The sequence below is a fragment of the Triplophysa rosa genome, linkage group LG18 (genome assembly GCF_024868665.1).
Source record: "Triplophysa rosa linkage group LG18, Trosa_1v2, whole genome shotgun sequence".
NCBI classification, from domain to species: domain Eukaryota; kingdom Metazoa; phylum Chordata; class Actinopteri; order Cypriniformes; family Nemacheilidae; genus Triplophysa; species Triplophysa rosa.
In genome coordinates this window covers 9,784,079-9,803,883 of record NC_079907.1, presented here as the reverse complement: position 1 = coordinate 9,803,883, position 19,805 = coordinate 9,784,079, and the positions used below count along the sequence as shown (strand labels likewise).

The following is a 19,805-nucleotide window of genomic DNA, read 5'->3' as shown; positions in this document are numbered from 1 at the left end:
TACGCACACCGGCGACGCAAATCTACAACTCTGGACGCTGCGGTTCTCGCACAATGTGTGACCCACTGAACATTACTATAAAAAGACTGGTATTGTTATTCTTTTTTTATTTATGTATTGTTATTCCAGCATTGGCTGGCAGTTACTATAGTTTGGTAATCAGTTTCAATTTTAGTTTAGTTTTAGCAATTTCGTTATGTGCTTTTGTAATTTTATTATTTATTTAATAATTCTTTATATTGTATACAAGTATAATTTACTTTTAATTTAGTTTTAGTTCAGCTTTATTTAATAATTTTAGTGCCTCAGCTAACTTTTGTAAAGTGCCACAAGATTTTCGGTTTAATGCTGAAGCAACATTTTTATTTTTTCTAAATCTTTTTTTCAAGTAAGTCTTTCAAACATTACTTAAGCTGATATTTTATTTCATTTGATTTCAATTAACAGAAATGTTAATAGTTTTAGTAAACAAACAACACTTTCAACGCACAAAGTATGTGCATTAATTATTTCAGTAAGGTTAAATGCCTCAAGCTCTCAACTGGAGCTCCTCCAGATTTCAGCGCAAATACCTCCAAACTAAATTAAGAGACTTTCGTGTTACTTAAGACGCAGTGAGATGAGAACCAGCGTAAAGGGGAATATTTAGAACTCAACTTCCCGGTTCAAATTAAAATAGTAATCTCCAGAGGAGTGTGCCGAGACCCTTTCCAAACCATTATTAAGCAAAGCAGCAAAGGTTCCAGGACTTAAGACTTAATTCTTCGGTCGTCACACACAGCAGTACAAATCTTGCAAGGATCAAACGGAAAACGGCAGGGAAGGTAGAAACAGCACCCCTAGCAGGTGCCATTGTCACAGATCTTATTTAGCTGAGCCTCTTCCCTGCATCGTGTTCCAAACGTAGGATTAGTATAATAGCCCATTTTTATTTTTCATTACCTATTAATAAGTCTTTATTGTGATATGAAGCCCAGACCTTTCACTCCCACGCACATGGCTGGCCTTATCCGGCTCAAAATTACTGCATCCATCTTTGAGTTCATTTGGGTCCTCGGCAGGCTTGGATGGATCTGTTATGCTGGACTGTTGAATGAAGAGACCTAGAGGGCCTGTGTTAGTCCATTTACAATGGCATATTCAGGTAGAGTGATGTATAAGAAAATCGGCTAAATTGATATCTCACACAGCAGAGTCGCTACTGACTTAATATGTTTTTCACAGCGTGGCCCTGAGTGAATGAGCTATCCAAACTGTCCGCTAAGATTCATTTTAGTGAATGTGTCACCATGTCAATTACAGAATACTTGTCATTCAAAAATGTCTTTAGTATTCACTGAACTAAGTGCAAAAGTACATGTTTAATATATATTTAGTGTTGTCACCCCAATTAAGATCCTCACTGGTTATGTACAAGATAAATATCTGGGCAAATCCAAGCAACTTTTTTTTCCCAAAGGTTTTCACCATGCTGATAAGATGTCAATATTTGGTGGTATGAATACCCATGTAAAGTACTGTATCCCTGTAAGTTTTTAAAGCATTGTTTTCCATAGTCAGGTAAGTGAACCATCAACATGCGTAACTGCCAATATTCCTAATAAATGGGCACATGAATATTAAAATATATTAACTATTTCATGTTCTATAAAGAGTCATCCCTTCTACATTTGTTGGGTATTATTGCTTCTGGTTTTTTACATTTTTGTGTACAAAAGTATAGTTGTCTCTCAAAAACGTGCATCCTATTTACAGTCACATACATAACATTAATTTTCACTCTTTAAAAATAAAAACTTGTGCATAGGGTGATTTTTTATGATTTTACTATCATCAGGTATTTAGTAAAATATAAACAGATGGTTCAATATACTTGTAATAAATACATTCTCTGCGTATTAACACCTCAAGTTTTGATTGAAAATGTCACATCCATAACCATAATGCCGTAATTGCCCAGCACTAACTCTAAAAAACGAAATACTGTATATTAGTACAAAGAGACCTTACCCAATCAAATTGCTTTGATGTAGCTAGCCTTTTCTCCAAGCGTAGCTTGACTTCAACCTAACTACTTTAAATTATGACTTGCTTAACAGCAGCTTGGCTTTATACATCCACAACACTGATCTTACAAGAGATGAGCTAAACTAAAGAAGCCTCACTAACAGAATTCGAGGCTAGCATCTGATAAGAAGTTAGTTTGCCTTCACTGGTTCCATGAATCGATTTAGCTCTTTAAAGTCGATCGTGAACAAAAACAAAAAAATGCAAAAACAGCCTCAAGCACAACTCTACTCTCTCATCCCCGTCCAGTGCTCTTACAGCAACTATAAATTGATTATTAAGAATTCCTCTAAAGTGAGGAAAGTAAAACTTTTATGATCCTATCACTTTATTGACAGTGCATAGCATTGCATGGTTAAGACGACCATTCTTGTGTACACCAGAAACACAACTCATCGTGTCAGATAAACACAACCTCAAAGGCTCATGATAAAGAGTTTCCTTAAACATAAAGCGTGTCATTTTTGAGGCACCAACTGGAATTGAAATCTGTACGGATCTGTCTGCCAACCAATATCAGATGGAGGAACTTTGTTTTTAAATAATTTACTTTACCTTAAAGATCAACTAGTCAAAGTCACTTATAAAATATGTCGTTTTACACATGTTTAGTACTATAGACATGTTTACTGGATTAAAAAAAACATCCAATGCAATGTTAGGTAGGTAAAAAAGCTGCTTGTTTAATTCACGAGCCGACAGACTGTTTGGCCAGGCATATTGGTGCAAGTGAGGACAGCTTACAAGGAAGACCCAGATAAAACTCTGCTAAACTCGGTCCGTCAGAGACGCACAGTGACAGATACGCCACCAAAGAGACGGAGCAGAAGAGAGAGAGAGAACTAGAGCGATGCAGAGATTGCCAGACAGCACACAGCACTCTGCATGAACTCTACAGCCATTCCAGCACATTAAACACTGCTCTTACTGCTCAACAATCATATTTGTCCTGTGTGGTGCACAGCATCTGTAACAGCTGCTGGAACAAGTGTTGGACATCAGGCGAAGTTGGGCGGGTGATGTAACGGTATGGAAAATTATGAGCTCATGTGGAGATTTTAGCGGGTATCTAGTGGTGAGGTTGCGAATTGCAACCAATGGCACACTCTACCCCTTCCTTTCGAAGCACTACAAAAACTGACACAGGACAAACAGGTTGTCACGTTTTCGCTTATCGGCCAAATGAGATAACGTATTTACGAAACACGGTCTGTAGAGCAGTTTGTCCGTTTAGGGCTACAGTAGAAACAACATGGTGAATTCCATACCAGGGGACCCGTGGTGTATGTAGATAGAAGTAGCTCATTCTAAGATAATAAAAACATAACACTTCATTATGTAAGGTCTTTATACACCTCTGAAGACATAGTTATGTACTGTATATTATATTGCATTTCTGTAGATCCTCCAAAAAATTACACATTGGACCTGCTGTATAATTTTACTATAAAGTCTTACCTATTAATTATTCAAACAAATCGGTAATCGTGTCAGGAGTAAAGCTGAAATGTTACCATATAAAATAAAGTAATTTTCCCAACCTTAATCCTAAAAGAGATCCATAACCTCTATATCAAGTACTCATCAAAATCAACCGCAACATGTAAATGCTAACAAAAAAATCACAATAAATGATTGAAGTACATTTTCAGGCCTAATTTTGTAATGTCAAAAGTCACATCTGTTTTAAACTGTACATTTTTAATCCGTAACTCACAGGTACAACACAAACTCTTTTTGAAGTCTTACCTGAAGTGCACTGTTCAGGAAGCAGCTGTTCTGACCCGGCTCGTTGCTCAGGCCTTTGCTGGGAGCGATGGAGGTCATGGTGCGAGGGGTGAACATCCCCTGCAGCCCGCTGCTGCCTGACGCAAAGTAGTTCCGCTTCCACGACATGGGTCCAGCCCCGCCCTTCTCCCTCCCCTCCTCCAGTCACCACGAGAGCCCCGTCCTTCCCCAGCCGATCTCGCTCGAGGAGGAGGCCATTTTGAACAAGGTGCAGATGAGTCTATGTGTGTGTGTTTGTGGGTGGAGAAAGAAAGTAAGAGAGCGAGAGCAGAGAGTGTGTGAACTAATTTGGGCTCTATGTTACTCCCATGAGAGAGGAGATTGTGGGTGCTTGGTAAATTAAGCTCGTTTCTGATATGCAAAAAATTTAAACTAAATAATACATTATGAAGTAATATAATTTCAGGTGTGGTAACAGGTGTAAACACAACAGTGATGTTTTCTCTCAGGGGGAGCGAGTGAATCTCACTAATGTCTGTCTGTCGTGACTAAATGGCTCCTCACACCTGAGACCGTAAATGCAAGTGGGGTCAAATGCCTGGTTATAACCAGCTGTGTGCCTGTTACAATGTGTATGAGTGAGTGTGTGTAAGTTTGTGTGTCTGTGGGGTCCAAGATGATGTCCTCGAAACCGCTTTGCACTTCCAGCTCTGAGTCACCAAAACAGAAGATCTTCTCTCTTCCCCAGTGGCCTGAAAAATATATAGTACAATAATTTATTAATATAAAAAAAAAACGTTCATTGTAGGTCAAATGTTCATGTTAAAGACCCCCGTTGGCTTGACAGACACTGCTGCTCCGTCTTCCTACTATACCCTAAAACTATGTACTTTTTTGTTATGGAAAGTGTATACTTTTTAGTGTGTTGCAAAACAGTATGCACACATTGGGATATACTAACGGTAAACAGAAGTCACCTCTTTTTCCTAGATGACAAAGTGATGGTTAAAATTCACACATTGCAATACAGCTCTTCCTTGCATTCTAGTATTTCTTCATTCGTTATTTGTTATATAATGTTTATTGTATAATTAAATGTGTTAATTCAGGAGTGACGCATCACTTATATAATTTTATCAATGCAGCATCACTATTTTTCTGTGTTCATGTTCTTGCTCTTGGGTGTAGTTGTTTTTATCTAACCAATAAGAATTAATTGCATTACAATCAAACATTTTCATTGCAATTTTAAATAAACTGTTGAAGGCAGGAGCATTTTTATATGAAATGGAACATTTTACACTAGTGCCACTAATGGTTCACTTCACAAAAATAGGCACTGCAAATTTAAGACATACTGTATCTGGGTTTATTTTCCATAGACAAAAGAACATGTAATCCTTTTTAAAACACTTGACGCAGCATTAGGTAAATTCATTTCAGAATTCTCTCTCAAACGCACAAACTCTGTTCAAGTCTCTCCCCTTGGGATGGGCTGTAATATTTTGGGACAATCCAGTAAATAAAATGCTTCACAAAAGAAAGGTACATCATCACATTTGATAATGTCCCTCGTTTTTATTTCGGAACTAAATGGACATCAACCAAAAAAATCTACAGTAAGCGGTCTCTGGACTAAAGCTTATTAATAATAGTCAGTGAATTTCCACCCTTAAAGGGACAGTTCACTCAAAAATAAAAATTCTGTTATCATTTACCTCAAGTTGTTCCAAATCTGTATACAGGGCTGAAAAAAAACTGAAAATTTTAGGAGCGCACCTTAAATCAGCCTGCAATGCAATTATTGACATTTTTCCCGAAAATAACTGTATTACTGATACAGACAATTTTTTTGTTACTTGAGTAGTAAGTTACTTGATGATACCAGATTTGATTCTGCTTATTTAAAAAGAGGCAGAGTCTACAGAGAAGCTTTGTTATTGATTGGTGCTAAATAGAGAGACCGTAATCTGAATTCATTTGAACCAACAGAAATTGTGCTTGTCAAAAAGTATATATTTAATTGTTTATAGTGTTACACATTAAAGCAAAATGAAAGGCCTCATGTTATGTTCTTACGATTATTTTATTGAATATTAAGGACACTTTTCCTCATGTTCACAACACATGTAAATATAACGTCAAATAAAACTTAACAAGAACCCTGGTATACATTTCTTTGTTCTGATGAAGACCACCATTGACTACCACGGTAGGGATAACGATACAAATGACGATATAACTATAATACCATCGACCGCTGTTTTTTTCTACAAGTAATAGTAGCTGCATGTAGTCTAGAGCTTCAGAAACACATACATTAATCAAAAAGTAAAACGTACCCCAAATCAAACAGGCTCCTAAAATATAATTACAGTATTTTTTGTAAACATAAAATATAATGGTGACATTCGACTTCAAAAGGTTGTAGGAAAGAAAGAATTAAATTAAAACTCCATAGACACATCATGTCATACCTAAACTGTATATAGCCTATTGTTGGATGGAAACGATCACATCACGCTGTCAATCACTCTCTCCTGAACTGTGTGAACCTTCTCTTCTCACAGAAACATATCTGTAGGGCTCGCGCAACAGAAAGAGAACAGAAAAGAAATCTAATTAAATAATCTATGCTGTCATACGCTCATAAACGTATTTAAAATAACGTAATACAAACTCGCATTTTGTACTGGATGTAAACAGGCAGCATTCGCTGCACATGTGGGCGCGAGCTGCGCATGGGAAGCTCCATTCATGCATCCTGTATATAACAGGCAAGAAATCATATTAAACAATGGTCACACTTTAGAATAGGTACCAATTCTCACTATTTACTAACTATTAACTATGACTTTTGCCTCAATAAACTCGCTAAGACTAATTCCTATTGTGGGGAGAATTTCTACCGGTATATCGCAAACGATATAATATCGCCCATCCCTATACCACGGTAGGAAAAAATTCTTTATAAATTTCTTTGTTCTGTTAAATACAAAAGAAGATACTTTGAAAAAATTTGAAAAGCAAACTGGGACACTTTTGACTACCATTGTAATTTTTCCTACCATTTTGTGCGACCGATATCGACACAGATACCAATTATTTTCATGTTTATGTGCCCGATAGCCGATATGCAGAACCGATATTTACACTAATATTAACAATAGGCAAAATAAATGTCTAAAAGTCTAAAAAACGTAAATGGCAGGGGAGTCCTATCAATTTTGCAGAAATTTTATCATTCATTTTAAATAAGAGTTTTAGAATGTACATGTGCTGTTTAATAGGCTAAAAAGACTGAAGAATAATTCGCTGGATAATAATTCACTGAATAATACTGGAATAATGAGGAACAAACAAAACTGCGTATACATCATTGGATTTCTCAACTAGTATGTTATGTCAGAATTATTAATAATATTTTGACGGCCTAGATTATGAATGCCTACTGGCACAATGGGGCCATGAGGTAAAAGTTTCTTGAACCCAACCTTAAGTAAATCAGACGTTCATGGCAACACAAATCAGCAAATCATCTGTCTGCCTGTGTCGTTAGTAAGGGGTGTAATTTAGGACCCAGGAGACAACTGCAGTCATAACAGCAATGGAGTTGAACAGATCGCGTCTTTTAATAGAAAAAGCATAGAAAATATTGGTCTGTCAAGTAAACGTGTGTCATATATCTATTTTTTTGGACTAAAGTCCTAATGAATACTGTTTAACAAAGCCTTGTGATCACAAATGTGAGCAGATGTGAACATATCTGTATGCATAAACAGCATATTAGGCATTTATGTGACACATCTCATTTGTCCAAAAATGGCTGTAGCGTTAAATAAAGTTGATTAATTACAGCAAAGCAAGTAAGTTGCAAGTAACTTGCTGTGTTGTTGTAGTCTTGTCTACCCTCAGACGCTGTGTTGCAATGGCGGTCCTGCACATAATTTTCAAAACGACCACAAGATGGCGGCGTTTATGGGTGAATCCGATATTAGAAAACAGATACCCAATTATAGAAAAATGCTTAAATATCGGGTGAAATATCGGTAAAACGATATATCGGTCGATCTCTATTTGTCATTGTGCGCGTATTTGGATAGACCTAATAAGTGCATGTGCGCAGTTGCGCGCAACGTTTGTATACTTTAACCAACTCCGACGATAGTGGGGGTCTCAAGTCACTGGCACTGTTATTTTGGGGGTCGTGGGTTGAAAAGTTAGGGAACCCCTGCTTTAACCAATACTCCATGTGCATGCATATCCACAGCGGTACAGCAAAATCTCCACCAGTTGGAACAATTCTACCATTGTTCAGTACAATATATATTCTGTCATACCACCCGACCCACATCCCCTCTCAGCCAGCAGTAAGCGAGCAAAAGGAAGGTAAAGTGAAGAAAGAGGAAAAAGGGCAGAACTGCAGGACACAGTTTGCATCCCTGAGCTCTCCTGCAGGGTTTGATGCAGCAGCGTGCTGAGCAAATGCCCTATTCCCATTACAGCATAAATAAAGGCCCACGTTCACACAGAACACAAAAACACACACGCTCTGTCCAAATGGTCCGTCCAGAGCCAGAACAGGGCCTTGCAGTCTGTGTCCTGTTTTCCTGAGGCAGACGTACAGTGAGAGATGTTGTGATGTGGAAGATGAGCCACAAGAACAGGAATTGGGACAGACCCGAGACAGGTGTTACTTCGGGTCACTGAAAAAAAAATATTCAGCATTTTTTTAATCAAGGTCAATTCTGTGCGAGCGTGAAGCATGTGGATGTGTTTTAAAGGGACAGTTCAGCCAAAAATGAAAAACAATAATTTACTCGCCCATTTTGTGCAGTACACAAAAGAAGATATTTAGAAGAATGTTGGTAACCAAACCAGGGCGGTATTGACTTGCATTGGTTTTTAGTCCATACAATAGAAGTGAATGGGTACCGCTGTTGTTCGGTTACCAACACGCTTCAAAATATGTCCTGTGTTCTGCAGAAGAAAGCCATACAGGTTTTAAATGAAAAGAGGGGGAATATATGATGACAGAATTTTCATTTTTGGGTGAAATATCCCTTTAAATCAATGGTTCTAAACAAAACTGGGCCGCAGGTTTGTTCTGTCAGCAGGGCAAAACAATTCTGAATGCAATAATAAAGTGACACCAACCATAAAGGCGTGCACAGGTTGGATTGCAAAATAAAAAGGCTTGTCAACTAGTTGCCATATCTATAAAGTTATAGCACATGGGCCTAATGAAAATTCTCAATGTGTGGCACTGCTTGAGGGTCATGTGACCTGAGAAGCACAAGCTCGGGGTTCAGTCTTGAGTCATGGGCCCTGTGACGGTCGATGCCCCAACCTATACCGCCATACGCTAGCTGGCACAGTGGAATCAATGCACCAGAGGGTTTACGCATTTACATAATGCACTGCAGAGCAAAACAAAGCCAACAATTATGGAGAAAGGCATAAAGAAAAAGTGAGAACCAACTAATGAGAGCAAGGAGAGGCCTCTGTGATTATCCAAATGAGCTCAGCACAACATAATTTATATACACAAGACCAACAGCTTAAAAAAAAAGAGCACGTCCTCCAGAGCTCAGGCTTTGCCCGTGGAGTGGGTTGTCTCATTAACCCAGCAACAATCAGATGCCTGGGCACCAATCACAAGGCATTATTAATCAGAACAGGTCAGGATGAACTGTGGGAAGTAATCGCCTCCTGGCTAACGTGTTGGTAAACATGTTATGTAACACTCTGGTGCTGCGGCCGCAATGCCCCGCCTCTATACCTCAACGCTTCAGCTGGACGCAGATTCCTCAAAACGCGCACACACCTCCCTAAATCCCCTTTTAATTCTGTCAAATGGCATCATTCCAATACCACACTGCCAGGATCTGCAGCCGTGGAGATACCTTGGCAACCAAACAGAGGGCACAGGGATTTTACAAAGAGGGACGAGCGAGGGAGTTGGACAGGCATGTGTATCCTCTCGTGAACCCCGGTCCTCACCTCTACTGGGCCTCTTTACAAAGGCCTCATGATCAAACTTTTTCCCGATTCAGGGTGTAAACAGCACCTAGCGTGGTCGGTTTTGTTACCGTAGGTTTTGTTAATGTGCAACTGCGATTCAGGGCAGAAAGATAAAGAAAGAGAGAGAGAGAGAGAGAGCGAGAGAGAGAGAGAGAGAGAGAGAGAGAGAGAGAGAGAGAGAGAGAGAGAGAGAGAGAGAGAGAGAGAGAGAGAGGAGAGAGAGAGAGAGAGAGAGAGAGAGAGAGAGAGAGAGAGAGAGAGAGATTGGAGGCGGCCGCCTCCGTCAAATGTCGTGCCGCCTGAGGCTCTCGCCAAAATTTTGTTGCGAGTCTTCACAAGAAATTCTGCGTGCATTTAACAGACTGTCATTTGTAACTGCAGTTGCGACATTACGCCACAGTGGAGGCGCTGTTTCGTTATCAGCACACTGAGGAACTAAAAAGAGTTGCAGAACAAGAGCCAGCCTGCGTTTCATGGCTGTTTGTTTTGCATCCAAGTACGTTTAATTTCTTGAAATTTATTAAATTAACATGACGTACATCATTGTAATGTTTTTAGCTGTGCAATTGGATCGTTGAATCAGCGTATACTGTACACAGCGAGTTCGCCAGTATGAACGCACATTGCGTTCAGAACGACTCGCACACGAATGACTCATTTGAACCGATTCATTTAAACTATTGAACTTTTCAGTCACTAGCAAATATAAGAGATCCTTGAATCATTTAAAGTGAACCACAGAGAATGCAAAATGTGAATGAGCTTTGCTCATTTAGAAAGACTGGTTAATTCAGTTGGCTATTGTGGGCTGAAAAGTTAGTTGAAATGATAAAAAAGCTTTATTTGATTAAAAAAACATTTCTGTTTGGTTGAATAAAAGTAATGATTTATATAACTTAATAATGGTCATTTTTATCTAATTTTATTAGAACTTTTAGAAGTCACTTTGGTTAAGCCACTTAAAGGTACGGTAGGCCTACGTGTGTGTGTACAAGATCAGGATGGCACCACCTCCGCCTCATTTTGAGCCAGGAAAAACCCTGTACCCACAATTGAAAATTCTGGCATTTGTTCCAACCCTGTGCAAATTTAGTTGTTCTGCTGAACACAAAAAAAAGATATTTGAAAGAATGTTTGTAACCAAACAGATATGGGGCACTATATACTTCCATATCAGGGAAAAAACTACTATGGTAAGTTAATGGTGCCCCAGAACTCTTCAGTTTCCCAAATTCTTCAAAACATCACCACACACCAGCTATAAATGGAGAGGAGAGGGAGATAGAGCGAATTCAGAGGGTGGGGATTATTAGGAGGCCATGATTGACAAGGGCCATTGGAGAGAATCTGGCCAGGACACCGGGGTTACACCTCTACTCTTGTACGGGAAGCGCCATGGGATCTTTAATGACCACAAGGAGTCAGGACCTTGGTTTAACATCTCATCCGAAGGACGGTTTGGGTGGGACGCACTGAGTGGCTCCTCTTCTTTTTGAAGAGCCAATCACATGCGAAACTGGAGTGCAGAATCATGTCATAAAAATTGTTGATCCATATTGGCAGAAGTGAGAGAGTGTAAGTTATGAATGCTTTTATCTTTCAAATGCAAATTTGGTCAATGTTTTGAAGCATAACATACTAGTTTACAGATATCTCCTAAGACTAACACATTCATACTAAAAGCCTTTAGGCTTTTAATACTTCAATACGGTTTCTTAAAACTAAAAAAGAAAACTAATAAAAAGAGAGGGGGGCTCTACGTTGGTGACTCATAAGCTTAATAGGTCTCTTTCATTTGAAGTGTGCTTAGTGTGCTGCATTCATGTGTTTATGTGTTACACTCTTTTTAAGTACACAGTACGTACACGCACATTAATGTGCGGCAGACATCAAAACTCTGCTTTCCCACTCTGTCAGGATGATATATTGTACAGTAGAAGTAAAACACTGCAGACTCTTATAAAGCCACAGCCATTAAAAGACACTTTTATAGTGCTGGCACTGTTGACCTGACTCACATAACCACAAACACTCATAAGAGCCCTCAGGAACCATGAAGAGCACCTCACCATTTATACTGTTAGACTGCTGACATAAACCTCCGTCAGATTTACACAACTTTCAGTGAATGTATGCCGCTGACAATAGTTGCACTCGCTGCACTCATACTTAAATGTTTGTGTTCATTTCATTTTCTGCCATTCAATGAAACCTTTATTCCTCCGCAGATTCGCTGCAGCCACTCAAGACAGAATCATACAGCAGATTCCCTTGCTTTTGCCAATAGCCTGGGTCTTTTTTGTGTTTAGCACAGTTTAAATAGTTATCCAGTATCACAATCTGTATTGCATCGTATGGAATTTGGTGATGATACCCAGTTCAACTATTTCATGTGATACTGATGTGCACCTGGGTGTTGATAGAACATTTGAATTATGATATGAATATGATATCACATGAATCTGATTTGAAGTTATTGAGTAGAGAGAAAAACTGTTGGTAATCACAAGGAAAATATGGCTAAAATAAGCTCTTGTCAGATGGTTTCCTATGGGGGCGTAATGTATTTTTAGTATTTACAGAGGTAAGTCAGTGACTTTATTGCTGTGCGTTTCCAGAATGTCAGTGTTTTTTTCCCACCACTTACGCAAAAATCCACGGCCGAATTACCAATTCTTTTTTGACAAACGCCAAGGTGGTGTGGTAGTTTAATTGCAATCTGGATCCAGTCGTTTCATAAATCCATTTTGATGACCAGACACATACTAAGTTTTTTTTTAAAGAGTAGAAAACAGATAGAAGTCAGAGCTGATCGGTCAGGTGTTGACGGAAGATATGTGTTTTCAGATTCAGACGATTCTTAAAGATGGCTGCAGAGCAGAATCTGCTGATCTTGTAGCAGCGGGCAGATCATTCCATAAATGTGGAACCGATCCAGAGAAGGTACGTGAGAGAGATTTTTTACCTTTTTGGGTGGCACCACAAGACGTCGTTCGTTTGCGAGCGTAGGGATCTGGCGGGTACATAAGTCTGCATTAGCGAGAGAAGATAAGGGGGTGCCAAATCAGTGGTGGTCTTGTAGGCCAGGAGAAGAGTCTTGAAATAAGACTAACCATTTACGGGTTAGTAGCATCACAAATACTTTGTCATGAATTTAGCTTAATCCAAACACAAGTTTTATCACTGAGGAGCCATGCAGATTTATTAGAAACATTTACCGTCTGAATAGGGTTATTGTAAATATTTAATGACATATAAAGAAATGTAATTCGCAGCCTCTCTACAGGTAACCTGAACAGTAGCCTAAATGTTTCTTGAATTCCATTCCACATAAAATGGAAGCCTATTACACATCAAAACCCTGACTAAACTAAATGACAAAAAGCACAAGTTTTTGAATCACTTTTCCCCTCTAACTGTTTGCCACACAAAGGCCAAGCTCAGGTGAAGTATGAGGTAACAAAATGTTCCTTTTTGAGGTTTAATCAATTGAAACGGCACATTTAGCTTGAGGGCGGGTGCTGTACGAAATGGCCCTTCTGACTTAGTCGTTTGGACCTGCAGAGAGCCTGCAGAAAGACTGACATCTGTCTGCATGTAGCCGCTCGTGTCACCTCACAACTCTCTTAGCCTCCCGCTGACAGGGCTTGCGTGACCGCAGCGCTTCCTCGGCGTGCCGCCACTCACGGCAGGAGAGAAACGGCGTGGAACTGTCGGCGTGAATCCGGCACGAGATTGTGTTGTTCGCTACTAGAGCTGAAAATGAGGAACTGGAAAAAGCCACTGAATGCCGCTGCAGTTGCTCTCAATTCACAGGCGGGACTCTCCTCCGCTTGTAATGAACCCTGGAGGATGGTGGATCTGCAGAGGAGGCGTGTGGGTGAGAGTGGCCGGCGGGGAAAACCTACCCCGGCGTGAGCGCCGCCGCCAGCAAAGCTGTTTCATTTCAAGGGAGCTTTTAAAGGCTTTGTTGTCATTCAATTCCATTTTGCCAAGACACAGTGAGCATCAGGGGATAGACACACATGCCAGGAGAAAATATTGTGTTTCCAAATCATTTTGGTCATATTTACCCCTATGGCTGATGCTAAACCAGAAATATTCATTTTCAACTCAAATTAAACTGGATATCATTCAACATTATAATTATTAGGGCTGTCAACGTTAACGCGTTAACGCATGCGATTAATTTTTTCAAATTAACGCGTGAAAAATATTTAACGCAATTAACGCAGCATCCGTTTGTTTTGACATTCTTTGTCTAGCGTTACATTATGTAATCACGCTCTTATTCGTGTATAGCAGGGCTAGTCAACTGGCGGCCCGCGGGCCAAATGCGGCCCGTCAATCATCTTTACCTGCCCGCCTTAACATTTCAAATAAGTGGAGAGACTTTAAGAACGGTGTGCTTTAAATGCACGTCCTCCTGAGACGCCACATCTTTAAAAGCCCAAAACGTTGCTACATAATTCCCACGGCTCATAATGATTTACGTCTTATAAAGCGATTTGATCGGTCAGTCCAAGAAACTTAATGTTATTTACAACGTTATAATCAGCAATGCATTGCACAGCCACAGGCAATCGGTTTGCTCACGCGATAGGTCGTGTTCTAAAACGCGTTTTCTGCCCTTGAAAGTAGGCTAACTGTAGGAAGGGTACACCATGTGAACGGTTGTCTCAGATAAGGGGAAAACGGTGTTGTTTTTATTACTGCATTCATTATGAATAATGGCTATATTTACGAAAAACAGCTGTTCGTCTCCCCCCAGAACTCGCACTATACAAAGGCTCTGCCCTATAAGTACGTGGGGCACATGAATGCGATTGGAATTCACCCGAAGATGTGATAATAGCGTTCAGTTTCTTGCACAGATCAATTGGCTGATTTATAAGACGCTTATTTAACGTCACAAGGGGCAGGGATTACTTTTGTGTTGAATGTATTTGCGTTTTTTAATTTTATTGATTTAACTTTAATTAATTCAACCAAATATCTTCTTGAAAAAACAATGCCACCCACATCTTGGATGTACTGGAGAACTGTGGGTGAGTAAATTAGTAGCAATTTTTGGGTAAAGTAATGCATTAAGGAATATAAAATACAGTTAAAAAGACAATTTCCTTTTTAATTTAATATCATGAAAAGGCACAAATACTGGATTCAATATTTGTGTGCATGTTTTAATATATGGCCTATAAGTAACAGCAACAAAAACAGTATAAAAGGAACAAAACGAAATAAATAACAGAAATACAAAATAACAGAAGAAATGAGGATATGGTAAAAAAACTGGCCCGCATCCTATTTATACTTTTGGAGTCTGGCCCTCAAAGAAAAGTAGTTGAAGACCCCTGGTGTACAGGCTTTTAAACCACGTAAGCGCGATTTTAAACAGTTGCTTTGACGCGTTCAATGAAGATAGACAACTTCTAAACTGTGGGACGCGGCAAAACGCAACGCGAGGTCCAGTCTGGTGTAAACAGTCATGGGCTGAAGGCTGCGTCTGTGAATCTCTGTCAGACAGCGCATCCGTGTTAAGTTCTCTTTCGTGCTTGAATGGATAAAACCATACAAGATTATGTCAGAAAGCCCGTTTTGTCTAGCATTTTCTTAAGCAAGACTTCAAAGTGTAAAATAAAATCTTAAATGAATGCAAAGCGTTGTGAAAATGGGAGTGCGGTGACGGTCAGATCTGCGTACTGAGACAGCTCTTAAAGGGGCCGCGCTCTTAAACGTGCTGCTGTGACTCCTGTCACTAATGTTAATCAAAGAACAAAATAAAAGAAGAAATCAATGTGATTTTGTAGCTTTAATGAGAATTCTTCTGCATTTAATTTATAATTTAGCATTAAAGACTGTAAAGTGTTTGAGAACTTCCTTCAATTTCTGTATTATTTCATGATAGCTCTCAATTATATTGTTGAATGGCTATAATTAATGTTAAAATAATCAATTTAATAGAGACATCAGTTACAGTACTAATATCAAAATGTTTTCTTTCATTCGTAAAATGATGCTGTTAAAGAAATATGTTGTTTCTACATCAATTTGAAGATTAAATGTGAAATTATTAAAATGTAAAAGTATATTTTAAAATATTATTATTATGTGCGATTAATCGTGATTAATCACAGAAAATGTGTGATTAATCCGATTAATTTTTTTAATCGATTGACAGCACTATAATTAATACATTTTATGTCTCTTTAATTTGGGTAAAAAGAATATCACTTAACAATAGCACACATATTCTGTTAGGAATGTCATTCATAATAAAATTCTAAACTTACACATTATTACACACATAATGAACTGCCAATTCCTTCAAATTTTCTTCATAACAAAATATGGGGGGGAAATCATGTTGGGTAGATATATAATCATAGTTCATAGTAGGGTTGGGCTGATCGTGATTCCAACAAATGTTTCACTTTCGTCACAAGACTCACTGCTCTGTACTGCAAATCGCGTTGTAAACAAATATGTACAAGGCTAAAGGGGCATATAAGCTCGCCCTGTACAGATCAGACGCGCGTAAGTTTGTGCTGTATAAAGACGACGCTCGGCTTGCCTGTTTATAACTGTATAAAGAAGATGCGTGTCTGCGCAGCTCGTGTTGCATAAAGAAGACGCACCTAAGTTTAAAACTGCGAAGTTTTGCACTGTACAGATGACACACGCCTGACTTTATAACTGCCCAGCTCGTATTGTATAAAGAAAACGTGTCTCTGCGCAGCTCACACCTAGACGTGCTTCGCTTAATAACGCCGCAGCTCGTTTAAAGAAAATGACGATGTCATCGTCCTTCGCTATGTTTCACTGTAGACATCGTCCGATGCCAATTTGGTACACATCGCCCTCGTTCGTAGCATGCATCATTTTTACATTTTTCTGTGATTAAATTGACAGATCATTATTTACTAGATCATGCAAATAAGTATTTAGTAAGTATTCAAAAACAAATATTTCATTTTTAATTATTTAAAGCTGGACATTTTTGGAGCGGCCCAAGAAAAGTCTGGAGGGGCAATGCCCTCCTACCCGCCCCCTGGACCCGGCCCTGCTTTATACCATTTCAGCCTGTCTTTACAACTACTGTGACTATTCTGCTTCTCCGGGGAATAAAAAAAAACAGAAAGGATATTCCTTCTTGCCATCTGCCGAGACTTCACGTGAAAGCAGACACATTAAAAAACTAAGCGCTCCATGTCACCTCAGGGCCAGACACTTCAAAGAAGACACAAAAAAACAGGGAATATAGAGGGAAACTAAAAAGACTATTGAGAACCTTCAGTTAAATCAATTTTAACAGAACAGACAGAGTGTGTCACAAAGAACTTGGATTGAAGGAAAAAAATGTAAGAATGCACTTTGGTACTGCTTGTTTTATAAAAGACAGTAAAAATGTTGTCATCCTGAGAGACTAAAAAGACTAAATGTTTTCTTATGGCACAAAAGTTCAAAAGCTATAGGAACACCAGGAGCTTTATGTATAAAACGTTGTATAGATTTTATCCTTAAAGTCAGGAGTGTTCGTAAGATGTGCACATTTTTACACCACATTTACTCTTCATAATTCCTGATATGTGCATGGACAATCACGCTTGCACATTTAAATGCACATTTTGTGCGTATGCAACATTTAAACATCAGGCGCCAGAGCCCTAAACTCACCAAATCATACAGGGCTTCTTGAGAACAACTAGTCAACTCTTTAGACAACCCACTGAGTAGGTGAAACAGAAAACATGTCATTTTGCACATCCCTATAGTGTGTATGAGAGTGCATAACAACATGAAATTGTATGTGTCTCTGAACACATTGTCCTGCTCCTGCTGTCCACACAGTGCAGTGGAGAGCGTGATTACACTCCATTTTCTAGCCACACTCCTCCCTCCATCTAACAGTGACAAAAACCCAGGGTGACATTGGCACGCAGCAGGAGTGTGTATTTGTGCATCTTCTGCTGAAATCATCAAAAACTAAAGACATCATTGGTGTCAGTGCTTGACTGTGTACATGTCGGAGTTCGGAACGTGCCAAACTACCGTATTAAAATTTGGTTGGGGGCCAAGTGAACAACTGGTCAACTAATTTTGCTTTGAACGAATACAGTAATTAGACAAATTTGAGCAAAATGACATTTGGGCAAACGGCATATAGCTAAACGCAGGGCTGGAACGCAAGCAATGTGATCATTTGTCCAGATTCTCACTTTAACATGACATTCTCCAGTTTTCGTGGTGAAAAATCTTAAGCCTGAATGTGAAAGGGATAGTTTATCCAAAAATTTTACTTCTTGCATTATTTACTCACCCTCATGTCATTTCAAACCTGCAGAACACAAAAAATATTTTAAAGAATGTTGGTAAAATAACCTCAAAATATCTTCATTTGTGTTCCACAGAAGAAAAAGTACTACACAGGTCTTGAATGACAAAACTGTAAATAACAGAATTTTCATTTTTGGGGGAACAATCATTTAAACCCATGAGATTTCAAAATGTCCAAAGAAGTTGAAAAAGATCAGAGACCAAAAAGCTTTCATTTAACCGCATCCTGATAATTCATTTCTTCAGTTCATGTTGACAACCCCCCCTAAAAACTCAATTCATGAGTGTTTTGAGAAGATTCATCAAGTGGAAAAATGAAATTCAGGGTCTCCCACTGACTGATGCACTGCAAATATCCCAATAATCACTGAAAAGGCAAAAATCAGCGCGAGTTTAATCACACCCAAGAAAAATCTTTCTCCCTGTGAACCGTCTTTCTGCAGGTCTATCCCCCACAGGGAAACAAGAGAACATACTGAGCCTGCTGTATCAGACACCTCAAGAAAGGAAAATGAGGATAGAAAGCTTGCGTATGAGTTACTGCGAGAGGCTGCGGCACTCTGATGAACTGCCAATCGGCTGGTATATGATAAAGATTTCCACATGTATCTCGCTGCTCTGCGGAACCACCCGATACTCCGGCATCCATAACCGGAGCTAGGCACCATCTGTGTTCTAGGGAGTGACCTGAATCTGAGCCAGAGAATACAGAAAGCCTGGTTTAAGTAGGAACAGGGCACACGCCATCAAAGCACTCACCGGAGTCGTGAAGAACACATTTTTTTTATATCAGTGGGTCTGTGTGTGACAGTGACTTAAAAATCCACAGCCTGTGCATCAGGACATCAACACCTTAAAGGGGAGATTTTTTTTCCACTCTTACACAAATGTAATATAAATCATAGGGGTCCACAGAATGTGTCTGTGAAGTTTCAGCTCAAAATACACCACAGATCTTTTATTATACTATGCTCTACATGCCCAGTTTTGCATGTGAGGAGAAACACGCTGTTTTGGTGTGTGTCTCTTAAAGTGCAAATGAGCTGCTAGTCTCCGCCCCCTTTTCAGCAGAAAACGCAGCCAGGGCTGTGAGCCTGTGCTTCCAACGACAAAACAAGAAAGAAGGGTCACATAAAGCGAATGAGAAATGCTGTGCCTCGTCTTTAAACACCAAACACATTGTTTTCTATAAGCATACCTGTTTCCCCCGGGGCCATTCACGAAGGCTCTCAGGTCCCCGTTGGACCGGTCACGACCGCTTTCGGGAGTGAGACCCGCGATCGCGTCTCGGGGTTTCAAAAACGTGAAATTCTAACGGGAGTGTATAAGCGAACGGACTCCTAACAAACACGTCACGTTATCTATATGCGAAGGTACACATTACAAACCAGTCGTATTTACATACACACGGCTTTCTATAAGTCAAAGTACCCATGACAAACCCGTCGCATGTTTACAAACCATGCACACTGCTTTCTATAAGTGAAGGTACTCAAGACAAACGCATCGCTTTTTCTCTAAGTGAAAGTAACTTTACACAGGACAATCCCGTCACGTGTTTACAAGCCATACACATTGCTTTCTATGAGTGAACGGACAAACATGTCACAGCGACATTTTATCTACTTTTAAAGTCCCAGTGAAATTAA

The 19,805-nt window shown here is 39.4% G+C and overlaps 1 protein-coding gene across 1 annotated transcript in view; it reads right to left on the bottom strand.

The window, feature by feature from the left end:
- The window catches only part of usp54b (ubiquitin specific peptidase 54b), a 105,678-nt gene that overhangs the window by 55,772 nt on the left and 30,101 nt on the right, over nucleotides 1-19,805 (bottom strand). The window contains 1 exon segment of the mRNA XM_057357803.1: nucleotides 3,817-4,547. Coding sequence (XP_057213786.1) covers nucleotides 3,817-3,963 — 147 coding nt within the window. The 5' untranslated portion in view covers nucleotides 3,964-4,547.